The sequence below is a fragment of the Manis pentadactyla genome, chromosome 11, assembly GCF_030020395.1.
Source record: "Manis pentadactyla isolate mManPen7 chromosome 11, mManPen7.hap1, whole genome shotgun sequence".
Taxonomy (NCBI): domain Eukaryota; kingdom Metazoa; phylum Chordata; class Mammalia; order Pholidota; family Manidae; genus Manis; species Manis pentadactyla.
Window position 1 is genome coordinate 124234175 of NC_080029.1, and position 25873 is coordinate 124260047.

At 52.4% G+C, this 25873-nt stretch overlaps 1 protein-coding gene and 2 long non-coding RNA genes across 3 annotated transcripts in view; 2 read left to right on the forward strand and 1 right to left on the reverse strand.

The window, feature by feature from the left end:
* The first annotated feature begins 1913 nt into the window (after window positions 1-1913).
* Window positions 1914-7241, forward strand: LOC118923617 (uncharacterized). Its single transcript, XR_005029255.2, has 5 exons — window positions 1914-3469; window positions 4395-4613; window positions 5246-5490; window positions 5597-6691; window positions 6918-7241. It is a non-coding gene; the product is annotated as an uncharacterized LOC118923617 (long non-coding RNA).
* A 134-nt stretch (window positions 7242-7375) lies between these two features.
* Window positions 7376-25873, reverse strand: part of TMEM266 (transmembrane protein 266) — a 160675-nt gene continuing 142177 nt past the window's right edge. The window contains 4 exon segments of the mRNA XM_036907596.2: window positions 7376-8212; window positions 8214-8508; window positions 9934-9996; window positions 22162-22318. Coding sequence (XP_036763491.2) covers window positions 7954-8212; window positions 8214-8508; window positions 9934-9996; window positions 22162-22318 — 774 coding nt within the window. The 3' untranslated portion in view covers window positions 7376-7953.
* Window positions 8428-24796, forward strand: LOC130679638 (uncharacterized). The gene is made up of 3 exons (XR_008992688.1): window positions 8428-8563; window positions 10646-10780; window positions 23883-24796. It is a non-coding gene; the product is annotated as an uncharacterized LOC130679638 (long non-coding RNA).

Consider the following 25873-nt stretch of genomic DNA (forward strand, 5'->3'; position numbering starts at 1 on the left):
CTAAGTGCCTGGTGCTGGTTAGGCAGGGCACAAACTCAGGATCCTCGCTGAGTTGCAGAGATGGTGTTCTGGGTTTGTCTCTCCAACAGGACTTTATTTAACTTAAAAGCCTTTCTAAGGACCTTCTTAGAGTTTCCCTTTTAAAGGCAGTTGTGTTACATGGGGGCAAAACTATATTATATGCCGGAGGGGGGGAATTTGATATGCGCTTTTTGTCCCTGTTTTATTGGAAACCAGCCTGTCAGTTCCGTGTGTGTGTGTGTGTGTCTGTGTGTGTGTGTGTCTGTGTGTGTGTGTACCCTGGAGCAAACACCTAGAAGAGTCTGGCCCAGCCGCTGCCCTGCAGTGACTGTGGTCCTAACAGAACAGCATCCTCCGGGCCCTGAGAAGACAGGCTGCTGGAGGCACATACCCCTGCCTTCAAGATTTTGCAACTACCAGGAAAGATGAGATGATTAGAAAAGCAGACAGCATGTAGGCAGCGTAATCAGCAGGTACAGGGAGGGCTGCCTCAGCGTGCCAGCCAGTCACTCCCCAGGGGTGCAGGCTTTGACATAAGCATGTGGGGCAGAAGTGGAAACAGATCACGGATGTTTGAGGCAGTCAGAGGCAGGAACACGGGTCAGGAAGGGGTCGAGGGTGTCAGGTGGTTGAGGCTAGATTGTGGAGGGCATTGACTGACAGGCTGAGGCGTTTGGCCCTTTTCCTCATAGGTTAGTGGTTCTCAAGCTTTGCCCAGAGGAATGTATAGCCCTTCCAGGAGCTGGACCAGGAATGGTACTGTGAGAAGTGTAGCATAGAGGTCTTTTCCTGATTTGCAGGAAAAATTAATCAATGGAATTTTCCCGATCTTGAGTCTTTCTTCCTTCCATACTTTAGAAAAAAGTATGGGACCCCTTGTCGTCTTAGGAATTTTAAGCAGATTCCAAAGTGAACGAACAAGTAGCAAATAGATGTTAAGTAAGGAGGTCAGCAGGCACAGATTATTCACAACTTTTGTTGACTGGACATCTGTTGAGTACTTAAAAACATTGCTAGTTAGTAATCGTTCCTTGTTAGAATTAAATATGGGAAGACTGCTCCACAAAGTGTTGTGTGACTTCCGAAGGCCTTGCCACCTGAACAAGTCTCAGGAAGCATCCTCCTGGCAGCCGGGAATGGTTATTGACATTTTTCCAGGAGGGCTCATAACCTAACTTAGAGGAATAACAGCCTGGTGGTACATTCAGGGTGAATAGGGGGAAGGGCAATGGAAACGATTAGGACACTTGCAGGAATTCGCTGGCATTATGCCCTTGAAGGGCGCAGTTGAAAGCTCTTTGGTTACTGAACGGGTCCCTGGAGATTGTGGAAGTGGGTCCAGCGCTGCGGGTGAGGCTGGCAGAGAGCGGGGCTCCTCCTGGGGCGGCGCGAGGAGCTGTGCCGCCCCGGAGGGCTCGAAGCCCCAGCCCTAAGTGCTGCCTTGGCTCTTTCTGATGGGGCGCCAGCCTGGGTGCATTTCACACTGCCTCTCACAAGGTGTTTTTGTTTGGTTTGGTTGACATCAAAGTTGGCTTAAGAGGCTGGGAACCCCAGAGACACTACTGATGATAACAGAGGGATTTTGTTAGCCATTGCTGAGCTAAAGGAGGCCTGACTGATAAACCTGTAAACAGCCCTTGGGTGACATACTGATGCAATTTTGTATAGCCCTAGGTTTTGAAAAATACTTTGTGGAGAGCCCAAATGAAGAAAAGTTGCTGATAGTTCTTGGTTTATAAAGCATTTTCATGTAAGTTACCCCATCAAAGGTGGATAGGATAGGAAACAGTGAAGAAAGCAGGCTCTTAGGAGAGAATGGAATTTGCCCCAAATTACAAAGCAAATGATAGAACTGCAACACAAACCAGAATTTTTGGTGAATATTACTTATTAGGAACCTCCTAAGATGCATTATGTGCCCTTCTCTAACACAACAATCCCCAAGTGGGTATCAATTTTCCCTCCTTTTTGGATGAAGAAATGGGCTCAGAGGCAACTGCCTGGAGAGACATGGAGCATGAACTGGATTCGGGGTCCACAGAGCTTGGCCTTTCCACTGCACCAGGCTGCCTCCCAGCATCTTCCAGCTTCTCCAAGACTTACTCTCCGGTTTGCATTGCCTCAAAACAGCAAACTTGTCATTAGAAGCATGGAGCAATGATAGAATTAGTTTACTGAGAAGGAAGCTGGTGTTTGCTTCCTGTGGTGCCTCAACTGGTGAGTGGTCAGGCCCTGGTGTGACAGCCTCCCTTCCTCCTCCTGCTGGTCATGTGGTGAAAGGCAGGCCACTGCTGCCTTTCTGTGCACTCGACTCCAGTTTAAAGGACTCTTCTTCCCATTGTGGGGCTGCATGGGGAACACTGGGGTCCAGGGCCTGGGACCTGTTGGGGGCCAAGTCACCAGGACACTCTGGTTCTTGTACTGGTTCTGTCACTGCCTCAGAAGCACCCTGGCCACACACCTCCTTTGAGGCTTCATTTTCATCACCTATAAAATAGCAAAGTGAACTCAGTGATCTCTCAAGCTATCTTCAAGCTTCAAACTTGAACCTTGAACCTCTGTGCATGTGTTGGCAGATCTGAAACAGCTTAGGTACATGGAGAAAACAACCCTTTTTGAGAGCTTTTATACCCAAGGTGATGTGCTGAGCTCTCATCATACAGTATTTCAGTTAAGCCCCATAACCCAAGGTGCAGTAGTATTCCCCACTCTCTGAACCACTCCAGAAGAGAAAACTGAAGGCTGCAGAGCTTAAAACACTTACTTAAGGACTCAGCTGGGAAGTGGCAGCATTAAGCCAAAGTCCCCTCTCAACCACATGCCATGTCCTGAGCCCCTCTGGCAGCACAGAGATGCACCTAATCCAGTCTGGGGCAGGTGATGCAGAGGGAGCAGGATGAGATTCTGAGCTGAGTTCAGAGAGAGTCGTCAAAGTAACCAAGGGAGATGAGTATCCAAGGTGGAAGGCCCAGCCTGGACAAGACGCAGAAGCACCAAGAACATGACCAGCTCTGGTCCGCGGCCCCCGAGTCCCCTCCAGCCTGACATTCCTTCATTCAGAACCACTCTTGTGTTTGGGGAAGCAGGCTGCTTTGTACTAGAATTCCGATCTGGTCTGTACACTGGCTGTCTTTTGTGGCATTTAGCAAACCCGGGTCCCAGAACCTCATGCCGTTTCTTTATGCAGCTAGGTGGAGGTGAACCTGGCTCGTTATGAGACCTAATTGATGTTGGGGAGGTTCATAGAGTGCTTGGTGAAAGGTGCCCTGTAAATCTGAGACACTGAAGACTTGTGCCACATTCATCATAGTGTTTAATGTCCTGATTGATCTCCAGGGTAATCAATTTCATTTGCTTGTTTCAGGATGAATAAGCAGGTTGCTCCCCTATGCTGTAGGCTAGGGCCCTGCATAAAATTATGCCAGTGCTGTGCCTCTGGTACCTTGATGTAAGTATCGCAGCCGATATTCCATCATTTCATTCGATAATTAAATTTGGCACCAGGAGATGATACCAAACTTTTTAGCACTAGAGAAAAAGAAAGTCCAGAGTAGTTATAAATGTCAGGGAAACATAGATTTGGGCTTGTACTGGAAGAGACAGAAAGGCAGTTAAGGTGCTTCCTGTCTGGGGAACAACAGTGCCGTCTTCCCTCACTCAGGCTGATGCCAGGACCTGATTTACAGGCAACAAATGGAGATACACCCGCGGGGATGAACCCAGGAGGGGCTGACTGCCTGGGCTGGCTTTGGGGGCTGGAGACAGGGCACATGTCCACTTCTCTGCACCCATACCAAACTGTCAGCGTCTGGGGTCACAGCATCTCCTGGGCAGCCTTCCACAGAAGTGCTGAACGTGAGTATGCAGTGAAACACCCCAGGCATCTATTATCAATAAGGACGGTTTCTGTTTGGGTCTCCCTTGAAACACTCTCAAAGGGCTTCCCCTTCCATTACGTCATTAGCTATCCCAGCCACCCTCAAGGGGAAGGGGGCCTAGGAGCTAGTATTCCTGTTGCACAGGGGGAAGAAGTGGGTCCAAAAATTCACTTGGAACTATATAGAAAACCAGAAGCGGGGCTGGCTGAGAATCCAGATGCCTGGGCTTTGTGCACAATAACCCGAGTTGGATGATGGGAATGGTGTGATACGCACTTCTCTACAGTCCTGAGATGTCCATTCAAAACTTGGGGTTAACTGTGTGTCAGACCCCAAAGTTGTTGGTTGTCCTTGTTAAGCAACTCTACACAGGTGTCCTGTTGACTTACTTGTAAGGTACTTTCCTTTTAAGAAGGGCTCCTGGAGCCTTATCTCATCTGAGGCTCTCCACAGCTCCCAGAAAGCAGGGCCCCGACTCTAAATCTTCCCCTTCAGAGATGAGGAGCCGGCACCCGAGAGGAGCACGGGGGGGTCCAGAACGGAAGCCTCGGTCAGCAGCTGTCTTGGAGCGAGACAGGAGCTCCTGAGCTGAGGGTCATGGGTGGAATGGACATGTCACCCTGAAGAGCATTCCAGGCCACCTGCCTCTGATCGTGCAGCGTCTGCGAAAAGCCCCCCAGTCTGCGTGACTTGATCTGAAAAGCCAAGGTCTGGGTTAGAGGCCTTGCCTGGTGCTGGCTGGGGAGGGGCCAGTTCCGGGGTGGCCTTATAGCTCCCCAGTTCTGGGTGGACTTTGGGCCGAGCCTGCAGGGCCCTGGCCTGGCTTCCCTGTGGGCTGGCCACCAGCACTGCCGGCTCTGAGCGGCGCCCACGCTGCGGGGTTTGGCAAGTCGTGGCACCTTGGCCAAGGAATTGACTGCTCTCCGGCTCCGGTGGCAATGCTGGGCGAGGAGGCTGGCTCTGCAGGAGGGGCCCTGGAAGCGGGTGGGTGATCTCTCCACCTGAAAGGGCCACGGGGGCTAATGGAGGGAACTACCCAAGGCTGGAGTCCTGATTTCTGTCTCTGGCTCAGTTCCAGGCAGCCCATTTCACCATATTCAGCCTGACCTACATCACCATATCCAACCTAGGCAGACCTGGGTTTGAATCCTGCCACTAGCTTACTAGTTGGCTGTGTGCCCTTGAGAAGTCATTTAATCATTGTGTACCCGTTTTCTCTCCTTTGTAAAGCAGAGAAGCAGCACCCACTTCTCAGGGCTGTGATAAAGACAGACTGCAAAGTGCCCCCGTCACAGCAGGCAATGAGTGACTGAGAACCATCACTGTTCTCACCCTCTGGTTTGCAGGGAACAGCGGCTGTTACCCAGACCCACAGTGAGCTCTCAAAGGGTGGGCGAGCAAGGGGAAGCCCTTTCCCAGAGCTGCAGACCTCCCAGGGAGCGCGTGGGCTCCATCTCCGCAGATCCGCAGCTGCCCACCAGCCGTGACTCTGGGCTGTGGCACCCGGGGGAGCCGTGAAAGCCAAAGCTTTTACACTCCACCTCCCGCACTCCAGACCTGGAGGCCCCGCCCCACGCCCATCCCCAGGCAGGTAAGTGGCTCCCACTGTCTCCGCGCACCCTCTAATGCAGTGACTGCGCTCTGTCCCTGGAGAGGCAGGGACCTGGTAACATTCCCAGGCTAATCTGCTTATGCAGCATTTCTGACACTGGCGGCCTGTTGATGCTTGAAGGCCGCAGCGATCGCTCAGGCAGACTTTGACCTCACAGCGTTTGGTAAATACCCTGCGATGACCGGTCTTAAAAGCGGTGCTCTTCTGTGGTCTTTCTAGCTGGGAAAACCGAGGAGGCGAGCAGGAGTGACTTGCCTGGCAGCTTGTCTCATCACGCTCCTGCCTGCCCTGTGCTTTGCTCTGGGGTAGAGGTCCGCAGCAGAGGCAAGTACTGGCCAGCAGCCGGGGCTCACCCCTGGTACCGGGCAGGCAGGCCCATCTCCCTGTTGGGGTGGCCAGCACCAGCCCAAGAGCTGGGGTGATGGGAGCTCAGCAAAGGGGGTGTCGGAGGTCAGCAAGCTGGGCCTGGCCAAGGATGGTAGTTGCTTGTCGTCCAGCAGATGTAGACCCCTAGTTAGGGCCCCCCTGGTTCCTGCCTTACAGATTATAAATCACGTGATGCCCTGCAGCCCATCACGTGCCGAAAGCTGAGCATGACGGCTTGGTTGGGTGCTGCTGACTTCTCTGCTTCCAAAAGCTCTGACCTGGCAGCCCCAGCACGCACCACACTGCCAGGGGGGTCTGGGCTCCAGTGTTAGTGCCTCTCTTCTTAGTGTTTGACCTCACGAAAGATTCTCCAAACTTTCTGAGCCTCAGGTTCTTCATCTGTAAAATGGGGCTATGATACCCACCTCACAGGGTCGTCTGAAGATAAAAGGAGCCCACGTGTATGGGAGCCTTTGCAGAGCACCTGGTAATGGACGCTGCAGTTACACTGCTGGTGACCCACAGTGCCTCAGACACGCCCCAGAAACGGCTTGGCTGGGTGCTGCTGCCTTTAACGCCTGTTTTGACAAACGCTAACCTATCTCCCCGTGAATCAGGAGGGTGCTGCCTGCCTGCATGTGGTGATTTCCCTCCCTTTCTTCCAGTTCAGCCATCTTTCCTGAGTGGCTCTGGGCCAAAGCCTGTGGCTTCATGCAGGGTTCTGGGGCTCTAACAGGACTCAGGCCTGGTCCCCGTGCTCGAGCAGGGGAGGCAAGCAGGGAGGCAGGTGCTGACAAGCCACGGCTCTGCCCGGGTGAGTCCATGGGCCACAGGAGCCCAGAGAGCACCCCGGCCTCTGGGGAGGAGCTGGCGAGACAAGCCAGAACAGCCTGGACCAAGTCGGGTGGGAAGGGGGCACATCAGGAGGGGGGCCAGGGGGCAGCAAGCCCGCTCATGAAGGGGCTGTGACAACACGGAGAAACCCGGTTGAGGCAACGGGAGCCCTTGAAATTAAAACAAGTCTTCCCTCCTTTTTTTAGACAGAAAAAACCGTGGTCACAAACACAAAATCTCTTGGAGGCTAATCAGACAGGCTCAGCAGCCTGGAAGGACACCCCGGGAAAGGGCAGAACCAGAGGCTCGATCTGGGCGCCTAGGAGGAAGAGCGGGCTTCAAGCGGGGTACCACACTTCACTTCGAACCTGCGGAATCTGAGGCCCCCAAGAGATGGGGCCCTGGGTCGGGGAGCTGTCAGCAAGGCAGGCAGAATTCTGAGCTCCACTTTGGTGGGGGATGAGGGAAGGGAAGGGGTTGGTCCAGAGTCACACGGTGGGGCAGCCTCTCACCTGGGGCCCGGGGCTCGTCCAGCTCTGTAAGGGCCTCGGGGCCTCCAGAGGGGCGCGGGGCTGCCGGTGTGGGTTCTCACTGGGCCGCCCCAAACCCGAAGGAGCCGCTCTGAGTTCTTCACCTGGGTTAGCAGCCAGAGGAAAACCTGCCATCTGGAAGTGCTGGTTTTGTTATTAGAGCCAAGATTGGAGAACGCTGTCCCCACTACCCGCCATGAGCCTCCTGCCTGCCTCCAAATCCACCCCTTTTTGTCCTGTGAAGGTGAAAGCTAGATTTGTCTTGCAAAGAAAGACCCAGAAACACTCATGCCAAATTAGAGAATGAGGACAAACAAAATAGGCTCAGATGGTGGTCTTTGTGTGGCCGTGTCTGTTCCACCCAGGAGTCCCCACAAAGACAGCCTCGGGTGGGGCCCTACTGCCGCTCACGGTGTGTCCCCAGGGCGCAGGGCGGGGGTCAGGAACAAGGCAGCAGAGGAGGCTGAGGGGCCCCTCGCCCTGCCCTGGGGGAGCCGGGCCACACGCTGGTTCTGTGAAAACGGTTTAGGCACAAGCACCAGCCTCCCTAGCAGGGCCGGGGGTGGGGGTGGGCGCACCAGCTCTGGGCCTTGAGGTCCCAGGCACCGGCCTCCAGGCCTGGCGATGCCTCCAGGGGCGCCCTGAGGCCTCGGGACCCGAGGAGAGCACGGGCGGCCGCCCCCCTCCCAGCCCGCCCGCCCGCCCGGAGGCTCTAGGCGTCAGGGACCCGGTTCAGCTCCTGCTCGTCGGATTCCGAGGACCTCGACTCCCCCAGCGGGAGAGCAGCGGGCCGGGCGCGGGTGGCAGGCCTCCGAAGGGCAGCGACGCCCTCCTGATTCTCCCGGGTCCGCAGGCTTGCCCTGTGCCCTTGCCTGGGGCTGGCTGGGGCCGAGCCTGCCGGGCTGGGCCCGGGGAGGGGGGCTGCGCCCGAGGCCCTCCGGGACGGGCCGGGGTCCCCGGACAGCGTCCCCTGCCACCCGCTGCTGGGCTGATGCCGGCAGCGGCCGGGGAGCGGGGCTGCGCCTGTGGGCGGCCGAGCCGCAGCCCGTGGAGGAGCCCAGCGCCTGGCTGCTGTCGCTCCGGGCCCGCGGGGTGGAGCTGCGCGCCGAGCGGGGGGCGGTCTCGCAGGGGGCACTGCCGCAGGCGCCATGGCTGCCGCTGTCTGGGGGCACTTTGACTGAGAAGAGGTCGGACGAGACGCTGGACCGGTGGACGTCTATGGCGGCCGTGGTGACCGCGCACAAAGCTGGCTCTGGCACAGCGCTGTCTGCAGGAAAGGGGGTGCCGGTCACGCGGCCCCCTGCCCCTCCCTGCGGACCCTGGTAAGGGTGGGTCCGAGCTGAGCCAGGCCCGGGAGCAGTGGTGGGTGGAGGGCAGTGCCTGTGAACGGGCTTTGCTGGGGAAGCCTTGGAAGATGGTCCAGTTCTGCCACATTCATGACCCCGAGGGAGGGTGCGCCCCCTCAAGGGCAGACCTGGGACGTGCCCCGGGCAGGCAGCCGTGAGAACCGGCCTGCGGCGCTGCCACATGAAGATGCATGAACCAGCCGTGCTCTGCCCCGGCAGTCAACAACGTTCTGGAATAGACGGTAGCTGCTCTGCCCACCGGAGCAAAAGTACCCTGGACACAGAGCCCCTAGCCAGTGGGCCACAGGCCCTTCCTGATTTGTTCCGACCCCTGAGAAGTGGGGTTCTCCGCCACCAGAGCATGAGCCGGCCCCCCCTGACTGGCTCGGAAAGTGTGCTGGGGGGGGGGGGGCCAGGAATTTGGGCTTCACAGTTGGAGTCATTCAAAGTTTTAAATGGGGCTGGTGTGGGACCCACACGATCAGAGCTGTGCCTTCAGAGGACTGATTAATCTCTGGAGGGTGCCCTGCAGGGGGGAGGCTGGGGGACACCTCAGAGGGCCCTTAAGTGAGAAGCACCCCAGGGCCGGATTATGGGGCGCGGAGTGTGGGCAAGGCTTCTCCCGCTGTTGTGGGGAGAGTGGGTCGGCAGAGGCCCGGGCTGGAGATTGTGGTCTTTGAAATCCACAGATTGCCTGAGGCTTTGAAAGTGGAAAGAAATGACAGGGGAGAGGCCTTTATGGGGCTAAATCGTGGAAAAGAAAAAATCCAGGTGCATTACACGTCACACAAGATAACACTCTAGCCTTACAGTGGAGCATACAAGGATTTAGGGGCTGTGACATCTGAACTACCAGATTCAAGGCATTGGCTAAGGAGAAACAAGGCGCTGAAGGACTAGGCATTAATTTAAAACTCAGCCTTTTGCATAAGTGAGAGTCAACAGTGGCTCCCTGGGACTTTCTCAAGTGCAAGAATGAGACATAAAGCAAAGGTGTGCCCTCCACCTGGGGCCCAGTTATGCTGTCATCTCACCCCCATCTTGCTCACCCTGAAAGGTCTTTAGCTTGGGAGGCACCGAGGTCACTTAGATTCCAATCCTCTTTCATGTCAGGGTCACACATGCAGCCCTCACTGGTGAGCACAGACACTCCTGAACTGGCACCCACAGTCCCACTGCTGGAGCCACTTCCTAGTATTTGAACCTTGAACTCTGCCTGCACCTGGGGGGCATGCCGGGCTGAGTCGTCCCTACCGACCCTCAGTGTTAGCGGTTGCAGGGCCACATCTGGCAGGGGCCCCACAGAGGTCCTGGTGCGTGCAGAACCGCCCCCAGGGAAGACTCACCGCTGCTGGGCCCGTTGTAGTACCGACCGATACAGCTGTTCCTGTCATCTCTCACTGCAGCTTCTGGGGGGGCAGGGACAGAGAAGGGTGAGCGGACGGCTCGCCAGAGACCCCAAGAAGTGGAGGCTGCAGCCAGCTTGTTTCCTCCCCCCGGTATTCCCACCCCTGCACCCATCACCAGGGGAGGAAGCACTTGTCTTCCGGAAGCTCTCTGCCACCTCCTAATGTTCCTCGAGACCCAACCGCACGTCTCATTTGCCCCAGGGCTGGACTGGACTGGGTATCGGGGATCCAGGTTCTGATGAAGCGACCAGCTTGATGTGGGACGTGGGCAGGGTCCTCACCTCTGAGGTCAGGGCTGCAGAGATCGCACCTCAGGACTTTCCCTGGTGGGATGGCCGGAGTCTCTGAAACCACCCGAGATTCTCAGGGCCACCAGAAATGCTATTCTCAGTGTAAACGTCTCCAAATACCATCTAGAGCCCCTCAGCCAGCCACAGAGGCTGACCCTCAGTGATGGCCCCTCAGCTCGGTCCAGGACACACAGGGATGGGCCCAGGGGGCTGGGCCTGCCTCACCACACACACGACTCCTGGCACAGGGGTACTTAATGAATAGTCACTGAATAACCAGTGAGAGGGGGTAAAGCTGTCCGAGTCAGGAGAGATGACATGAGAACAGGGTCTCAAATACTGGTCCATCAACCTGACAGGAGTGGGAAGGATGGAGAGAGAGGAGAGGCGGCCTGAGAACATTAAGAGAAGCAGACGACAGGAGACCCAAATGCCATCCTGCGGAGAATGGCCTCGTCCCCGCAGCCAGGGGCCACAGAACAGCCAGAACGAGTGTGAGTCTTAAACCCATGTTCTTTCCTCATACCACCCACCCTTTTGCAGCTTCTTTGCAACTTGGTGTGAGGCCCTCCCGGGTCCAGACTGACAACTCCAGGGCTCCCCCAAATCTTCAGGGCCCCCCATGATGTAAACACATTAGGAGGCCAGCGATAGCAGAAACCTCAACCTGCCTCCATTAGCACACAGGCCCCTCCTCTCCCAAGGGTGGACACTGTGCCAGCTCTGCTTGGCAGAGGGAAGGCCCAGACCAGCTGGCCTGGTGCACCTCGGGGGGGATCTGAGCGCTGGTGCAGCATGGGGCAGGGGGGACACAAGGTTCACTGTGATATACCGTGAAACTGTGGCATTCTCACTGGGGGCTGTAATTCATAAGTTATAGGTGAACCTCAAAACTAATAAATTTGGGAGGGAAGTATTAATGACTACACAGGGGCACAGTGAACTTGGCAGGCCCCAAAGCCTGGAACTTTGCAGCCTGGGTTTTAAAAATGATTTGTGCCGGAGCAAGTCTAAACAGAAGCTGATCCGAGTTAGTCTGTGACCTGCTGGCAACTGTGAGAGGGCAGGAGCTGCCCCCCAGCAAGCAAGGCCCTCTCCAGAGGCTTCTGAGACTTAGTGCTCATGTCTGCAGGTTAATCCTCAGACTTTCTGTGTATTATTATGACACGAGTGGGCCTTAGAACCGTCACTGGCCCGAAGGTCATTGTTAGCAGCGAATGCTGCCCTTTTTCCAGCTCCAGAGCGGCCCAGGGCACCCCCAGCTTGTTTGGTCATAATTTCTGATGTCATGGAAATCCCTCCCTGGACGCAGCTGCTGGTCACAGCGAGATCAGCTAAGGGACGCCCTGTCTCCCTGGCCCATTCAAGGCTGTAAATCGTGCATGCCACTCGCTATTTCCCCAAGCATCTGCCCTCTGCCTCAGAGACACTGGCTTTGCTACTGATGACTCCGAGCGCTGGTTGTGAAGTGGCAGATGGTGGAATGCACAGTGGTGGCCGTATAGGCTGGGGCAGGGATGCCTCCAGAGAGCAGGCAGGTGGGGGGTGTCATAGGGGAGATAAAGGAGGGCAGGGGTAGGATCCCAGGATTAGAGGGGAGGGGCCCCCAGGATGCACGTTGGGCACTCTAGGGAGGCCTGAGATGCTGTCCCTCCCCGCATCTCCAGGAAGGTCAGCACAGACCATGGGACTGCCTGGCTGGTCAAATTGACCCTCAACAGGCTTCAAGTCTGACCCAGCTTTCTCCGTTCTTATTCTGCCTTCCTCTTCTTCCTCCTGGAAGTTGCCCACTGCAGGGACTGCAGAGAGAAGAGCAGAATGGAGAGGCAAGGAATCAGAGCTTCACAGCACGTCTAGGACACATGGGATCATTTTAAAGGCTTGGTTTGTTTGCCGACTCTCCAAGCCCAGATCTTAAAGGCCTGTGGACCCAAATGTGACACCGGGTGACCAGGGCCTGGAGGTCATCAGCTGCAGGACAATAATGGCCATGCTGTTATTTCAGGAGCTAAGGGTCCTAATGAGACAGAGATGTGCCGTGGAATGTGTGGCTGGACTGGACGTGTTTACCTGAGTTTAGCTGCTTACAGGTGGGCACACCTGAAGAGAGAACAGCATGGGGCAGGCCCAGGCCCCAGGTGAGCTGCAGCCTTGAAATGGGCTGTGAGCGACAAGCAGGTCCCCGCTGCTGCGGGCAGAGCAAGGGGCTCCTCCAGGTCACTCCTCTCCATCAAGGAGGACCATCCTGGGACTGGCCAGGAACACAACGCACAGAGCACTTACTGAACCAAAAGATGCTTCGCTTCACTTGGGCAGAAATAAAAATGGAGTGGAAGGAGATGAGGCTGGGGAGGCTGCCAGGGACAAGATCACCAGCGACCTTATATGCCACCTGCTGGATCACTGTGTCTCCTTGAAATATATATGCTGAAGTCCTAACCCTCAGAGCTGATCTTATTTGGGAAGGAGGCTGTTGCAGATGTAAGTAGCTAAGGAGAGGTCAGAGGTCATACCGGAGGGTAAGCTCCTAGCCCAGCGTGACAGGGGTCCTTATAAAAAGGGAAATTTGAATACAGACAGACAAGGAAAACACCTTGTGAACATGAAGGCAGAGATCAGGGTGATGCTTCTATAAGCCAAGGAAGGCCAAGGATCCCCAGCAAACCACAGAGCCGAGGGGAGAGGCAGGAACAGAGCCTCCCTCCCGGCCCTCAAAAGGAGGCAGCCCTGCCGAGACCTTGGCCTCAGAATTCAGCCTCCAGAACTGTGAGGCAGTGAACTCCTGCTGTTGAAGCCACTTCAGTTTGTTTCAGCAGCCCTAGCAAACACCAACCAAGGTCAGGGATGACATGAAAATTTTAGAAAGATCACTGTGTGTTGTGTAGGACTATAGGGGATGCAGGACTATAGAGGGCACCTATGGGGGCAAAGCTGAGGTCAGAAGGCTGGGTGAGGTCCAGAAATAAGGAAGGCTGAGCAACGGGGATGAAGACAGGGCATGTTTCACGACATATGCAGGCAGAAAGGCCAGCAGGGTCATTGGTGGGCTGTGAGTCAGGGTTTGCAGAGCTCTGGCAACTGGGGCAAAGGCAAGAATCAAACAACCCACAGCTGAACACAGATGAACGTAAAGTTCTGCATGGAGGTATAAAAAGCTAACTGCCCACGAATGTGCTACAGGGAGCCATGTGGAGAAACATGGGACTGGGTGAGCCTAGGCCAGGCAGCTACCAAAAGGCTACATCACTGGTGTCATGGGGTACAGAATAGAAGAGCAGTGGTGGCCCCTCAGCACTCGACCCTGGCCTTGCAGCCCCCCAAGAACTGAGATGAGTCTGGATATCACTGTGAGAGTGGCCACAACATTGGTGTGCTCAGGAAAGGGCAGCACAGCAGAAGCTGTGAGAGCTTGTCCCTGAGGACTGACTGTGGGAATGCAGGGGACGGTCCCCGGAGGAGAAACCACTGGGGCCAGTCTCGAAAAGGAGGCCTTAGCTGGGAGATCACCCACCAGACCGACACATCAAGCTCTGGCCAGTGGAGAGGCGGACAAGGGGCAGCTCAGCTCAGGAAGAACTTTCTAACAGGCAGAGCCATTTGGATTTGAGTTAGCAGTGCTTCCCTTGTGGATCTGCAGTGCCTGTTCTTAAAGGAAGGCAAGCTAAAGACATGAAGCTTCTTGGCAGGGGTTACAGATGGGGTCAGTGCATCAGCTGAAAGGGCTGAATTCAGAGGTCCCTCCTAACCCCCAAATTCTATAATTCTACGAGCTGAAGGTCTCTCAAATATCATGACAGCAATTGCCCCATTTCCCAAAACCTGTTCACCATGCCTTACAGCCTACAGAGCTTTCTCAACCCTGCAGCTCCTCACGTTTCTGTGAGGCAGACAGAGCTGGAGTTAGGAGTCTGCATTACAGAAGGGAGAACTGGAGCCCCCAGTCATGGAGCTGCAGGGCGGCAGTCTGGGGCACTGGCCTCTTGCCTCCCCACCCTGCCTGCTGTACTCGGAGCCCTGGCAAGGGGAACACAACATGCCAAGGTGAAGTGGGTCCTCGATCAAGGGCTGCAGGTTCCCACAGCCTGGGATCGAAACCCAGCACCATCATTTCCTGTGTGTGACCCTGTGAAATTCTCTTTATTTTTGGGTCTGAGTTTCCTCCTTCATATAAGAGAAAGGACGTATCAGGATGAAACAAGATCACACTGTAAAAAGCTTCCCTTGGAAAAGTGAGTGGAGGAAACGGCTCAAGATGGTGGCGTGAGTAGGGCAGCAGAAATCTCCTTCCAAAACCATACATATTTTTGAAAATACAACAAATACAACTATTCCTAAAGGAGAGACCAGAAGATACAGTACAACAGCCAGGCTACATCTACATCTGCGAGAACTCAGCATCTCACGAAAAGGGTAAAATACAAAGCTGCGACCCAGTGGGACCTGAGCACTGCCCCCACCCCAGCTCACCAGCGGGAGGAAAATAATCAGGGTGGGGAGGGAGTGGAAGCCCAGGACTGCTAAATAACCAGCCCTAGTAATCCGCACCAGGAGCACAGACACACATTGCATGGTGCATTGGATGTTAGAGGAACGGAAAAGTAAAATCCGAGATGGAGACTGCGACTGGGTCCCCACAGCCGGCTCCCCTGGGACCAAAGAAAGGCGGGTGCTTTTTTAAAAGTCTTAATGGGACAAGGGCTTAACAGCTGGACAAAATCGTCCTGGCACACCCAGCCCACCAGGCTGGGAATCTTAAGGAACTTCAGGCGCCCTAACCCCCTGGGTCGTAACACAGCTCTGAAACCCCTCACAGCGATAAGCAGCCTGCCATTCACCGCCCCCCCCAACCAGTGCTGCAAGAAAACTGACTGACCTGCCACAGCTGCAGAGCAGCCAGGGAACAGCCCCACCCACAGCAACCACACAGTCTCCTCCCAGTGCGCAGCTAACCGGGACAGACCCAGAGGCTGCCACCGGTGTGCAGCTGTCTGGCACAGACAGAGGAAGCCGGAGCAAGGACCAGAAGGCACAAAGGGCAACCGTTCTCACAGAAGAACACACCCGGCGTGTCTGCGATTCCCGTAGTGCCCTAGGCTATCCTGGCAGTCACCCCGCCCACGGCAGCTCAGGTGATTAACCCAGAGGATACCCACTGCACCCGGTTGAACGGCACAGGCAGAGGAAGCTGCAGCAAGATCCAGAAGGCATGAACGGGCACCGTTCTCACAGGAGAAAACACCAGGTGCATCTATGATCCCCCACAGTGCTCTAGTCTATCCCGAGGTGCGCCCCGCCCAGGGCAACTCAGGAGATTATCCGAGACTGTTCCCTGTGCAGGTAACAGGCACAGGCAGTGGAGAAGGGCAAGGCGACCAGCAGGCAGGAAGAGACTTTGTTCTCCCAGCTGACACATGCGCCACCTGCCGACGATCACATCTATTGCCATGAAAAGGCAGAAGAACTGACTCCAGTCAAAAATCACTCAGACAACACCAGAGAGAGGGCCTGGCAGGATAGATATAACCAATCTTCCTGAAAAAGAATTCAAAATAAAAATCATACTCATGTGGATGGATCTGCAGAGAAATATGCAAGAGGTAAGGGATGAAGTCCAGAGGGAGATTACAGAAATGAAACAATCAATAGGACTTAAGAGCAGACTGGATGAGGTGCAAGAGACTGTTAATGGAACAGAAATGAGAGAACAGGAACACAGACAACCTGAGGCAGGCAGAGAGAGATAAAAGGATCTCTAGAAATGAAAGAATATTAAGAGAAATGTGTGACCAATCCTAACAATATTTGCATTATAGGGGTACCAGAAGAAGAAGAGAAAAAAGGATTGAAAGTGTCTTTGAAGAAATAATTGCTGAAAACTTTCCCAAGCTAGGGAAGGAAATAGACTCTCAGACATTGGAAGCCCACAGATCTCCCAAAACAAGGACCCAAGGAGGACAACACCAAGACATATAATAATTAATATGGCAAAGATCAAAGACAAGGACAGAGTATTAAAGGCAGCCAGACAGAGAAAAAAGATCACCTACAAAGGAAAACCCATCAGGCTATCGTCAGACTTCTCAGCAGAAACCTTACAGGCCAGAAGAGAATGGCATGATATATTTAATGCAATGAAACAGAAGGGCCTCGAACCAAGAATACTGTATCCAGCATGATTATCATTTAAATATGAAGTAGGGATTAAACAATTCCCAGACAAGGAAAAGTTGAGGAAATTTGCCTCCCACAAATCACCTCTACAGGGTATTTTAGAGGGACTGCTTTAGATGGAAGCACTCCTAAGGCTAAATAGATGTCACCAGAGAAAATAAAATCACACCAAAGTAAGCAGACCAACCAAATACGTTAAAAGGCAAAAAACAAAATCAACTACTCAGAAAAACAGTCAAAGGAAACACAGAAGAATACAGAATAAAACACCTAACATATAAAGAACGGAGGAGGAAGAATAAGAAGGGAGGGAAATAAAGAATCATCAGACTGTTTCTAATGAGGTAATAAGAGAGTTAAATTAGATGGTTAGATAGCAAAGAAGCTACCCTTGAACCTTTGGTAACCACAAAACCAAAGCCTACAATGGCAATAAGTACATATCTATCGATAATCACCCTTATTGTACATGGACTGAATGCACCGATCAAAAGACACAGAGTAATAGAATGGATAAAAAAGCAAGACCCATCTGTATGCTGCATAAAAGAGACTCACCTCAAACCCAAAGACATACACAAACTAAAAGTGAAGGGATGGAAAAAGATACTTCATGCAAACAATAGAAAAAATCAGGTGTTGCAGTACTTGCAGCAGACAAAACAGACTTCAAAACAAAGAAACGAACAAGAGATAAAGAGGAACAATACATAATGATAAAGGCGTCAGTCCAACAAGAGGATATAACCATTATACACATATATGCACCCAACACAGGAGCACCGACATATGTGAAACAAATACTAACAGAATTAAAGGAGGAAACAGAATGCAATGCATTCATTTTGGGAGACTTCAACACACCACTCACTCCAAAGGACAGATCAACCAGACAGAAAATAAGTAAGGACACAGAGGCACTGAACAACACGCTAGAACAGATGGACCTAATAGACATCTACAGAACTCTACATCCAAAAGCAACAGGATACACATTCTTCTCAAGTGCACATGGAACATTCTCCAGAATAGACAACATACTAGTCCACAAAAAGAGCCTCAGTAAATTCAAAACGATTGAAATTCTATCAACCAACTTTTCAGACCACAAAAGTATAAAACTAGAAATAAATTGTACAAAGAAAGCAAAAAGGCTCACTAACACATGGAGGCTTAACAACATGCTCCTAAATAATCAATGGATCAACAACCAAATTAAAATAGAAATCAAGCAATATATGGAAACAAATGACAACAACACAAAGCACCAACATCTGTGGGACACAGTGAAAACAGTCTTAAGAGGAAAGTATATAGCTATGCAGGCATATTTAAACAAGGAAGAACAATCCTAAATGAATAGTCTAATATCACAATTATCGAAATTGGAAAAAGAAAAACAAATGAGGCCTAAAGTCAGCAGAAGGAGGGACATAATAAAGACCTGAGAAGAAATCAATAAAATTGAGAAGAATAAAACAACAGAAAAAAATCAATGAAACCAAGACCTGGTTCTTCAAGAAAATAAACAAAACAGATAAGCCTCTAGCCAGACTTATTAAGAGAAAAAGAGAATCAACACACATCAACAGAATCAGAAATGAGAAAGGAAAAATCATGACAGACCCCACAGAAATACAAAGAATTATTAGAGAAGACTATGAAAATCTATATGCTAACAAGCTGGAAAACCTAGAAGAAATGGACAACTTCCTAGAAAAATACAACCTTCCAAGACTGACTAAGGAAGAAACAGAAAATCTAAACAAACCAAATACCAGCAAAGAAATTGAAGTGGTAATCAAAAAACTACCCAATAACAAAATCCCCAGGACAGATGGATTTACCTCGGAATTTGATCAGACATACAGAGAAGAAATAATACCCATTCTTCTGAATTTTCAAAAAAATAGAAGAGGTGGGAATACTCCCAAACTCATTCTATGAAGCCAACATCACCCTAATACCAAAACCAGGCAAAGACTCCACCAAAAAAGAAAATTACAGACCAAAATACCTGATGAATGTAGAAGCAAAAATACTCAACAAAATATTAGCAAACCAAATTCAAAAATACATCAAAAGGATGATACACCATGACAAAGAGGGATTCATCTCAGGGATGCAAGGATGGTACAACATTCGAAAATCCATCAACATCATCCACCACATAAATAAAAAGAAGGACAAAAACCACACAATCATCTCCATAGATGCTGAAAAAGCATTCAACAAAATTCAACATCCATTCATGATGAAAACTCTCAACAAAATGGACATAGAGGGCAAGTACCTCAACATAATAAAGGCCACATATAACAAACCCATGGCCAACATCATACTTAAGAGCGAGAAGCTGAAAGCATTTCCTCTGAGATCGGGAACAAGACAAGGATGCCCACTCTCTCCACGGTTATTCAACATAGTACTGGAGGTCCTAGCCACGGCAATTAGACAACACAAAGAAATACAAGAAATCCAGATTGGTAAAGAAGAAGTAAAACTGTCACTATTTTCAGATGACATGATATTGTACATAAAAAACCCTAAAGACTCCACTCCAAACTACTAGAACTAATATAAGAATTCAGCAAAGTTGCAGGATACAAAATTAATACACAGAAATCTGAGGCTTTCCTATACACTAACAATGAACTAATAGAAAGAGAAATCAGGAAAACAACTCCATTCACAATTGCATCAAGAAGAATAAAATACTTAGGAATAAACCTAACCAAGGAAGTGCAAGACCTATACCCTGAAAACTACAAGACACTCATGAGAGAAATTAAAGAGGACACTAACAAATGGAACCTCATTCCATGCTCGTGGCTAGGAAGAATTAATATCGTCAAAATGGCCATCCTGCCCAAAGCAAACTACAGATTCAATGCAATCCCTATCAAATTACCAATAGCATTCTTCAACGAACTGAAACAAATAGTTCTAAAAATTCATATGGAACTTCCAAAGACCCCAAATAGCCAAAGCAATCCTGAAAAGGAAGAATAAAGTTGGGGGGATCTTGCTCCCCAACTTCAAGCTCTACTACAAAGCCACAGTAATCAAGACAATTTGGTACTGGCACAAGAACAGAGCCACAGACCAGTGGAATAGAATAGAGTCCAGATATTAACCCAAACATATATGGTCAATTAATATATGAAAAATATCCAAAGATATACAGTGGGGAATGTCAGCCTCTTCAACAGCTGGTGTTGGCAAAACTGGACAGCTACATGTAAGAGAATGAAACTGGATCACTGTCTAACCCCATACACAAAAGTAGATTCCAAATGGATCAAAGACCTGAACGTGAGTCATGAAACCATAAAACTCTTAGAAAAAAACATAGGCAAAAATCTCTTGGACATAAACATGAGTGACTTCTTCATGAACATATCTCCCTGGGCAAGGGAAACAAAAGCAAAAATGAACAAGTGGGACTATATCAAGCTGAAAAGCTTCTGTACAGCAAAGGACACCATCAATAGAACAAAAAGGCATCCTACAGTATGGGAGAATATATTCATCAATAAACAGATCCTATAAAGTGCTGACATCCAAAATATATAAAGAGCTCATGCACCTCAACAAACAAAAAGCATATAATCCAATTAAAAAATGGGCAGAGGAGCTGAACAGACAGTTCTCCAAAGAAGAAATTCAGATGGCCAACAGACACATGAAAAGATGCTCCACATCACTAATCATCAGAGAAATGCAAATTAAAACCACAATGGATACCACCTCACACCAATTAGGATGGCCAACATCCAGAAGACAAACAACAAATGTTGGCAAGGTTGAGGAGAAAGGGGAACCCTCCTACACTGCTGGTGGGAATGTAAATTAGTTCAACCATTGTGGAAAGCAGTGTAGAGGTTCCTCAAATAGCTTAAAATAGAAATACCATTTGACCCAGGATTCCACTCCTAGGAATTTACCCTAAGAATGCAGGAGCCCAGTTTGTAAAAGACATATGTACCCCTATGTTTATCGCAGCACTATTTACAATAGCCAAGAAATGGAAGCAACTTAAGTGTCCATCAGTAGATGAATGGATAAAGAAGATATGGTACATATACACAATGGAATATTATTCAGCTATAAGAGGAAAACAGATCCTACCATTTGCAACAACATGGATGAAGCTAGAGGGCATTATGCTCAATGAAATAAGTCAGGTGGAGGAAGACAAGTATCAAATGATTTCACTCATCTGTGGAGTTTAAGAGCAAAGCAAAAACTGAAGGAACAAAACAGCAGCAGAATCACAGAACCCAAGAATGGACTAACAGTTACCAAAGGGAAAGGGACTGGGGAGGACGGGTGGGAAGGGAGGGATAAGGGGGAAAAAGGGGCATTAGAAATAGCACACATAATGGGGGGGGGGTCACTGGGGGGGCTGTGCAACACAGAGAAGACAAGTAGTGATTCTACAGCATCTCACTACACTGATGGACAGTGACCGTAATGGGGTATGTGGGGGGGACTTGGTGATGGGGAGAGTCTAGTAACCATAATGTTGCTCATGTAATTGTAGATTAATTAAACCAAAATTAATTAATTAATTAAAAGTTTCCCTTGGAAGGGTTGCATGAATCTTAAATCCCTTACCTTTAGGTAAAAGTGTGAACCTAGGGGTGCATTCTGGATTATTGGTAGAAGGCCGTATTTCAAAGAATATCTTGGCCAAGTGATGAATTCCCTTAACCATCATTTTAGCGGTATATTTTCAGGCGCGATTTGAGCAAGGAGGACTCAGACATGAGCAGGAAAGGGAGAAGGACCAATGTTTGAAGCTCCCAAGACCCCTCTGAGCTCTATACTGGCCACAGATTCCAATCCCCGTTTCCCCCCATAACCCCTGTGCTGAGGCTGATCCCTAGCCTGAGACTATCAGAACACAGCCTCCCCAAACCTACCTGGCTAGGTCAGCAGGTGAGGGTGTTTTCACCCCATCGCAGAAACCCTGTACCTGCCATGTTCTGCAGCTCTGGAGGCCACCTGCACCCCCTTGCCTGAGCCTCAGAACTCTGCGAGGAAAGCCCAGCATTCTTGCCACTTGACAGCCAGCAACACCCAGGCCCAGAAAGGTAAAGGCCCTTGTACAAGGCAGAGAGCTGGCCTTCCATGCAGTACTCTGCCCTGGGTTGTGGCCCGTGATCCCTCCTCCAGTAATATCACCTGCACAAAAGTTTGCTGCCGTCTCTAAGATTCTGCGTTTTCGGGCCCCAGTTCTGTACTTACTATCTGGGCTCTGGTGGGCCAGGAAGTCCAGTAGGAAAAGTGCCAGGCCTCTAGCTTGAGGCCTCCTCTACCATTTAGCCGTGATGTGCCTTGGGCGACTTTGCCGGGTCTCAGTTCTTCATAAAACAGGAAAGCCACACTTCGTCCAGCGGTAGCCGTGAGGATGGGGGGATGCTGGCGCAAAGCTTGCCACGGCTCGTATGAAGTAGGCACAAGCCACTAAGATGACTTCGAGTCAAGGTAGCTTGACTGAAACGCTTTCTCCTGGGCTCAGAAAGGCAGTCCCGAGGGCACTGATCTGAGGGGCCCCCAACCCTGGGCCGAAGAGGGGGCGCAGCGCCGCAGGGAGACACGCCCCAGGTCCAGGACGCTTCCCACAGAGCTCCGAGATCAGGGAGGGGAGGCAAGGGGCCCCCACGGCGGGACCGAGGGAGGCCACGGGCGCGCTCACCTTGCGAGGGCTGCAGGTCCTCCGCGACGCTCTCGGCCCACGTGCCGGCCTCCACCCCCTGGTAGCGGCCTCGCGGCTGGCTGAGCACCGCCTCGCGTTCCGCAGCCAGGTCCAGGTCCTGCTGCGCCAGGTGCGCCCGCAGCTGCCGGACCTCAAACTGCAGGACGGAGAGGGGCGGTGGGTGGCGGGCAGCGCGGGCCGGGCCGGCCGTCGCCTGAAGTCGGGGTGTTTAGCTCTTTGGGGGGTGGGGAGGAGTGGGCCGAGCACCCGCAGGCTGGACGGGGCGTTCCTTACACATCGCCCAAAAGCTCTGACCGCAGGGACCTTCAGCGCTCGTGGGGCCGCCTCCGAGTGACAGTGTGTCCCCGTGTCCCGCCCCTGATGCCGTGGGGTCGGACCCCACCGCGGGAACACGGCGGCCGGGACAGGAAACAGCCCGGCTCGGGGGAGGGGCGTGAGGACGGCTGTAGTTACTGCCGAAAAGTCCGGCCCAGGTGCCGCTCATCAAAGTGAACCCCTTACTCAGATTTCTGACACGGGTGATGAATGGAAGACAGGAAAGCCCAGGGCAGGCAGGGCCAGCGTGAGCAGGCCGGGCCCGTCTGGCAGCACGTGCTCCCTGGCCGTGCGGGGCCCTTTGTCTTCCGTCAACAGCACGCCCCTCTTCTGGGAAGTGCCCCAGGGCTGCCGGGCGGGGATCTGGCTGCACCCCGCGGCCTACTGGCCAAGTTCCTCATCGGTAAAAATGGGGTTTTCACTGCACAGAGCTCTTCCACGACTCGGACGCTTCATAGGACTCTGAAGCACTTTGCTTTAGTCCTTTTTGTTGGGGAGAGCTTCGTGAAGAGGCTCCGTGTGCCTCTCGGCTTTGTGGTAGCGATGGCTGCTCACACTCGGGCCTTCCTGGGCCTTGTGGGCAAAGGCCAAGTTTGGGCCTGACGCTGAGGCGGCCGTGGGCTCAGCAGGAAGGGGCGCCTTCACTGCCACCTAGTGTTCCAAGTTCAGGCTGCATGGCTGCTGCACAGCCTCCGGTCAAATCCCCAAAGGCCTGGCTGCGGGTGGCGGTGAGGCCCCGGGCCTGGGCTCCCTACCTGGGGGATTACCTACTGTCCCATCACGCTCAGTCTCTGGCCCTGAGCACCCCCTGCCGTGCTGGGCCGGTGTCTCCAACTCCCCACCCGACGGCAACACAGAACTAGGTCACAGGAATCCCGAACGACCAGGCCCAATCAGGGCACTTCACTGTACCCCCAGCCTGCTCCTCAGGTGGCTTCCTCTCACTTTGGCTGTTGCCATAAATGTGATCATCGCCCTTGCTTCCTTCCTCACCTTCCCTCACCCGCCATCCAGTCTGCTCCCAAGTGCTCCCCCCAGCCTGCCCACCCCCCTCCACCTCCAGCGCCAGCTCTCCCACCTGAATGGCTGCAGCCTCTACAGCCCACCACCGTCAGTTCTCCAACAGGAGTCAGAGGGAGCCTCATAAACCCAGATCAGATCATGTCACCCCCTTGTCTATAAATCTCAGCTGGGAAAAAGCCCAAACTCCTTACACTTGGTTTACAAAGCAGGTGCCTGATCTGGCCCCGCTGAACCTGGCCACTTCAACTCACTCGCTCTCCCTTGCCCTTTCCCTGGGACCCAGGCCTTTTTGTAGTTCCTTGAACACACCAAGTGTGTTTTGGGCTCACGGCCACTTACCCAGCTGTGTTCTCTGTTCCTAGCTCACACGGCCAGCTCCCCCCAAGAGAGGACTTCTCCCACCCCACCGAAGCCAGCCACCCAGGAACTCTGTCACACCGCCTGTTTGAATTCTCTACATTCCACTTAGCACCTTCTCATATTTTTGTTTGTTTTAATGTTTTATTTTTCTTCTGATGAGAATGAAATACACAAAGCCCTCACCAACACTAGAATGGCCAGGCAGCAAACCAGGGCTTGAATAACTTGCCAGTGTCATTGTCCACAGGTGTTGTCCCTGGGACCACTCAGCGTTGCAGGGCTCATAAGCATACTGCCTAAGGACACCCTTGGCTGCCACTGTGCCAGGAGCAGGGTGGGGGCTGTGGCAGAAGGTCCCATCATTTGATGGAAGGACTTTCACTCTGTCCTCCTTTTCAGCCCTACACCTCTCCACAGGCCCCTTCCTGGCCCAGCTCCCACATGCAGAGCTGTGGATAAAATGAGAGTTCCTGTGGCCAGGATTCTCACCTGGCCCTGGTTGACTAGCTCACTGCACACCCGTGGGCAATACATGGCTGTTGACTCTGTATGAAGAGCTCCACCCAGTGCTCTGGGCACGACATGGTAGCACAGCTGCAAGGCTGCAGGAGAGCAGAGCAGAGGCTGGAGTGGTGGCAGCGCCGAGGACAGAGGCCCAGAGGACGGTTGTGCGGGACAACTGAGCAGAGGGGCCCAGAGGACGGCTGTGCAGACAGAGGGGCCCAGAGGCAGAGACCGGCTTGCTGCCTGCAGACTCACTCTGAGTGAACAGGATTTTAGTGACTGACCTGCCACCTGGAAATAAAGTTGGGTATAACCCTTTCACCCCAAGAACGTTTTGCTGTCATTTTCTTTGGTCACAGTGAATCCATTGCAAACTTGCCTGGGGCTGAAACCCATTGGCAAGACAATTGGCGTAGTCAGCAGGGTTCATTGTTGACCAAGGGAAAAGACAGGCTGCCCTTACGGGAGGGGTGCCTCAGTGGGCTGCCCCTGAGAATGGGGAGACAGTGGATTGTCCCCCAATGGGTGTGTGGTCTGAGGTGGCTTGCCTCCTAGAGGACTGGGCCCCACCCCAGGACTGGAGGCAAGGGGAGGTGACCCCTGAAGCAGCAGGGGTGGCCTTGGTATAGTAAGCAGATCCTTTGAGAAGCAGAGTGCCCGGGAGGCAGTGGGGACTGTGGGTTGGCTGCTTCTCACAGTATTAAAAAGGTCCACAGAAGAGACCCAAGAAATGGCAGCATGAGAACGCGAGCTGCAAACCTCTGTGGATTCCCTGAGGAGGGAAATAGCACTGATGTGAGAGGAGGCAGCATGAGAATGCCAGCAGCAAGGTGCCATTGGAGAGCTAAACAATTCCTTACAGAACGAGAAGGTAGCACTGCCAGGTGTTCTGAAGGAGGAAGAAACCATCAAGGAAAAAGACGAACTCCTGAGGGAAGCACAGGCGGAGGGGGCATGAGAACATCAGCTGTGCAGCATTGAGCTGAAGGTAAGAGAGCTTCTGAAGACTGAGCTGGCATTGCTGCGAGGCACAGTAGAAAAGGTAAAGGTTGCAGCAGAGGAGGCAGTTGTGGGAGGGGAGAGAAAGGTGCCATCAGCCCCGGAAATGGAGGAGCTGGGGAAGGATGAAGGGGTGATGCTGGAGGCACTGGCCTCTCCTGTATTGAAAGCATGCCCAGGGGTTGTAAAGAAAATAAAGACCCAGCAGCTGAAAGTTCCCCAAGGAGAGGAGCAGCCCCCTCCCCAGGTCGTGGAGCTCTCTGTGGTCCGCCCCTATGCTCAGGCTGAGCCGATCGGTGGCTGTGGGACTTAGGGGTGGATGGGATTGTTCTGTCGGGATCAGAGATGGGAAAGCTGTCTTCCCTGACTGTGCAGCCCGCCTTGAGGCAGCGATTACAAAATGCACATCAGACCCCAGGGAGTCACCCCCTCCTCGACTGGCTTATGGCTGCACTTCGTGCTGTGTGGCCCAATCCGGGTGATCTGTTAT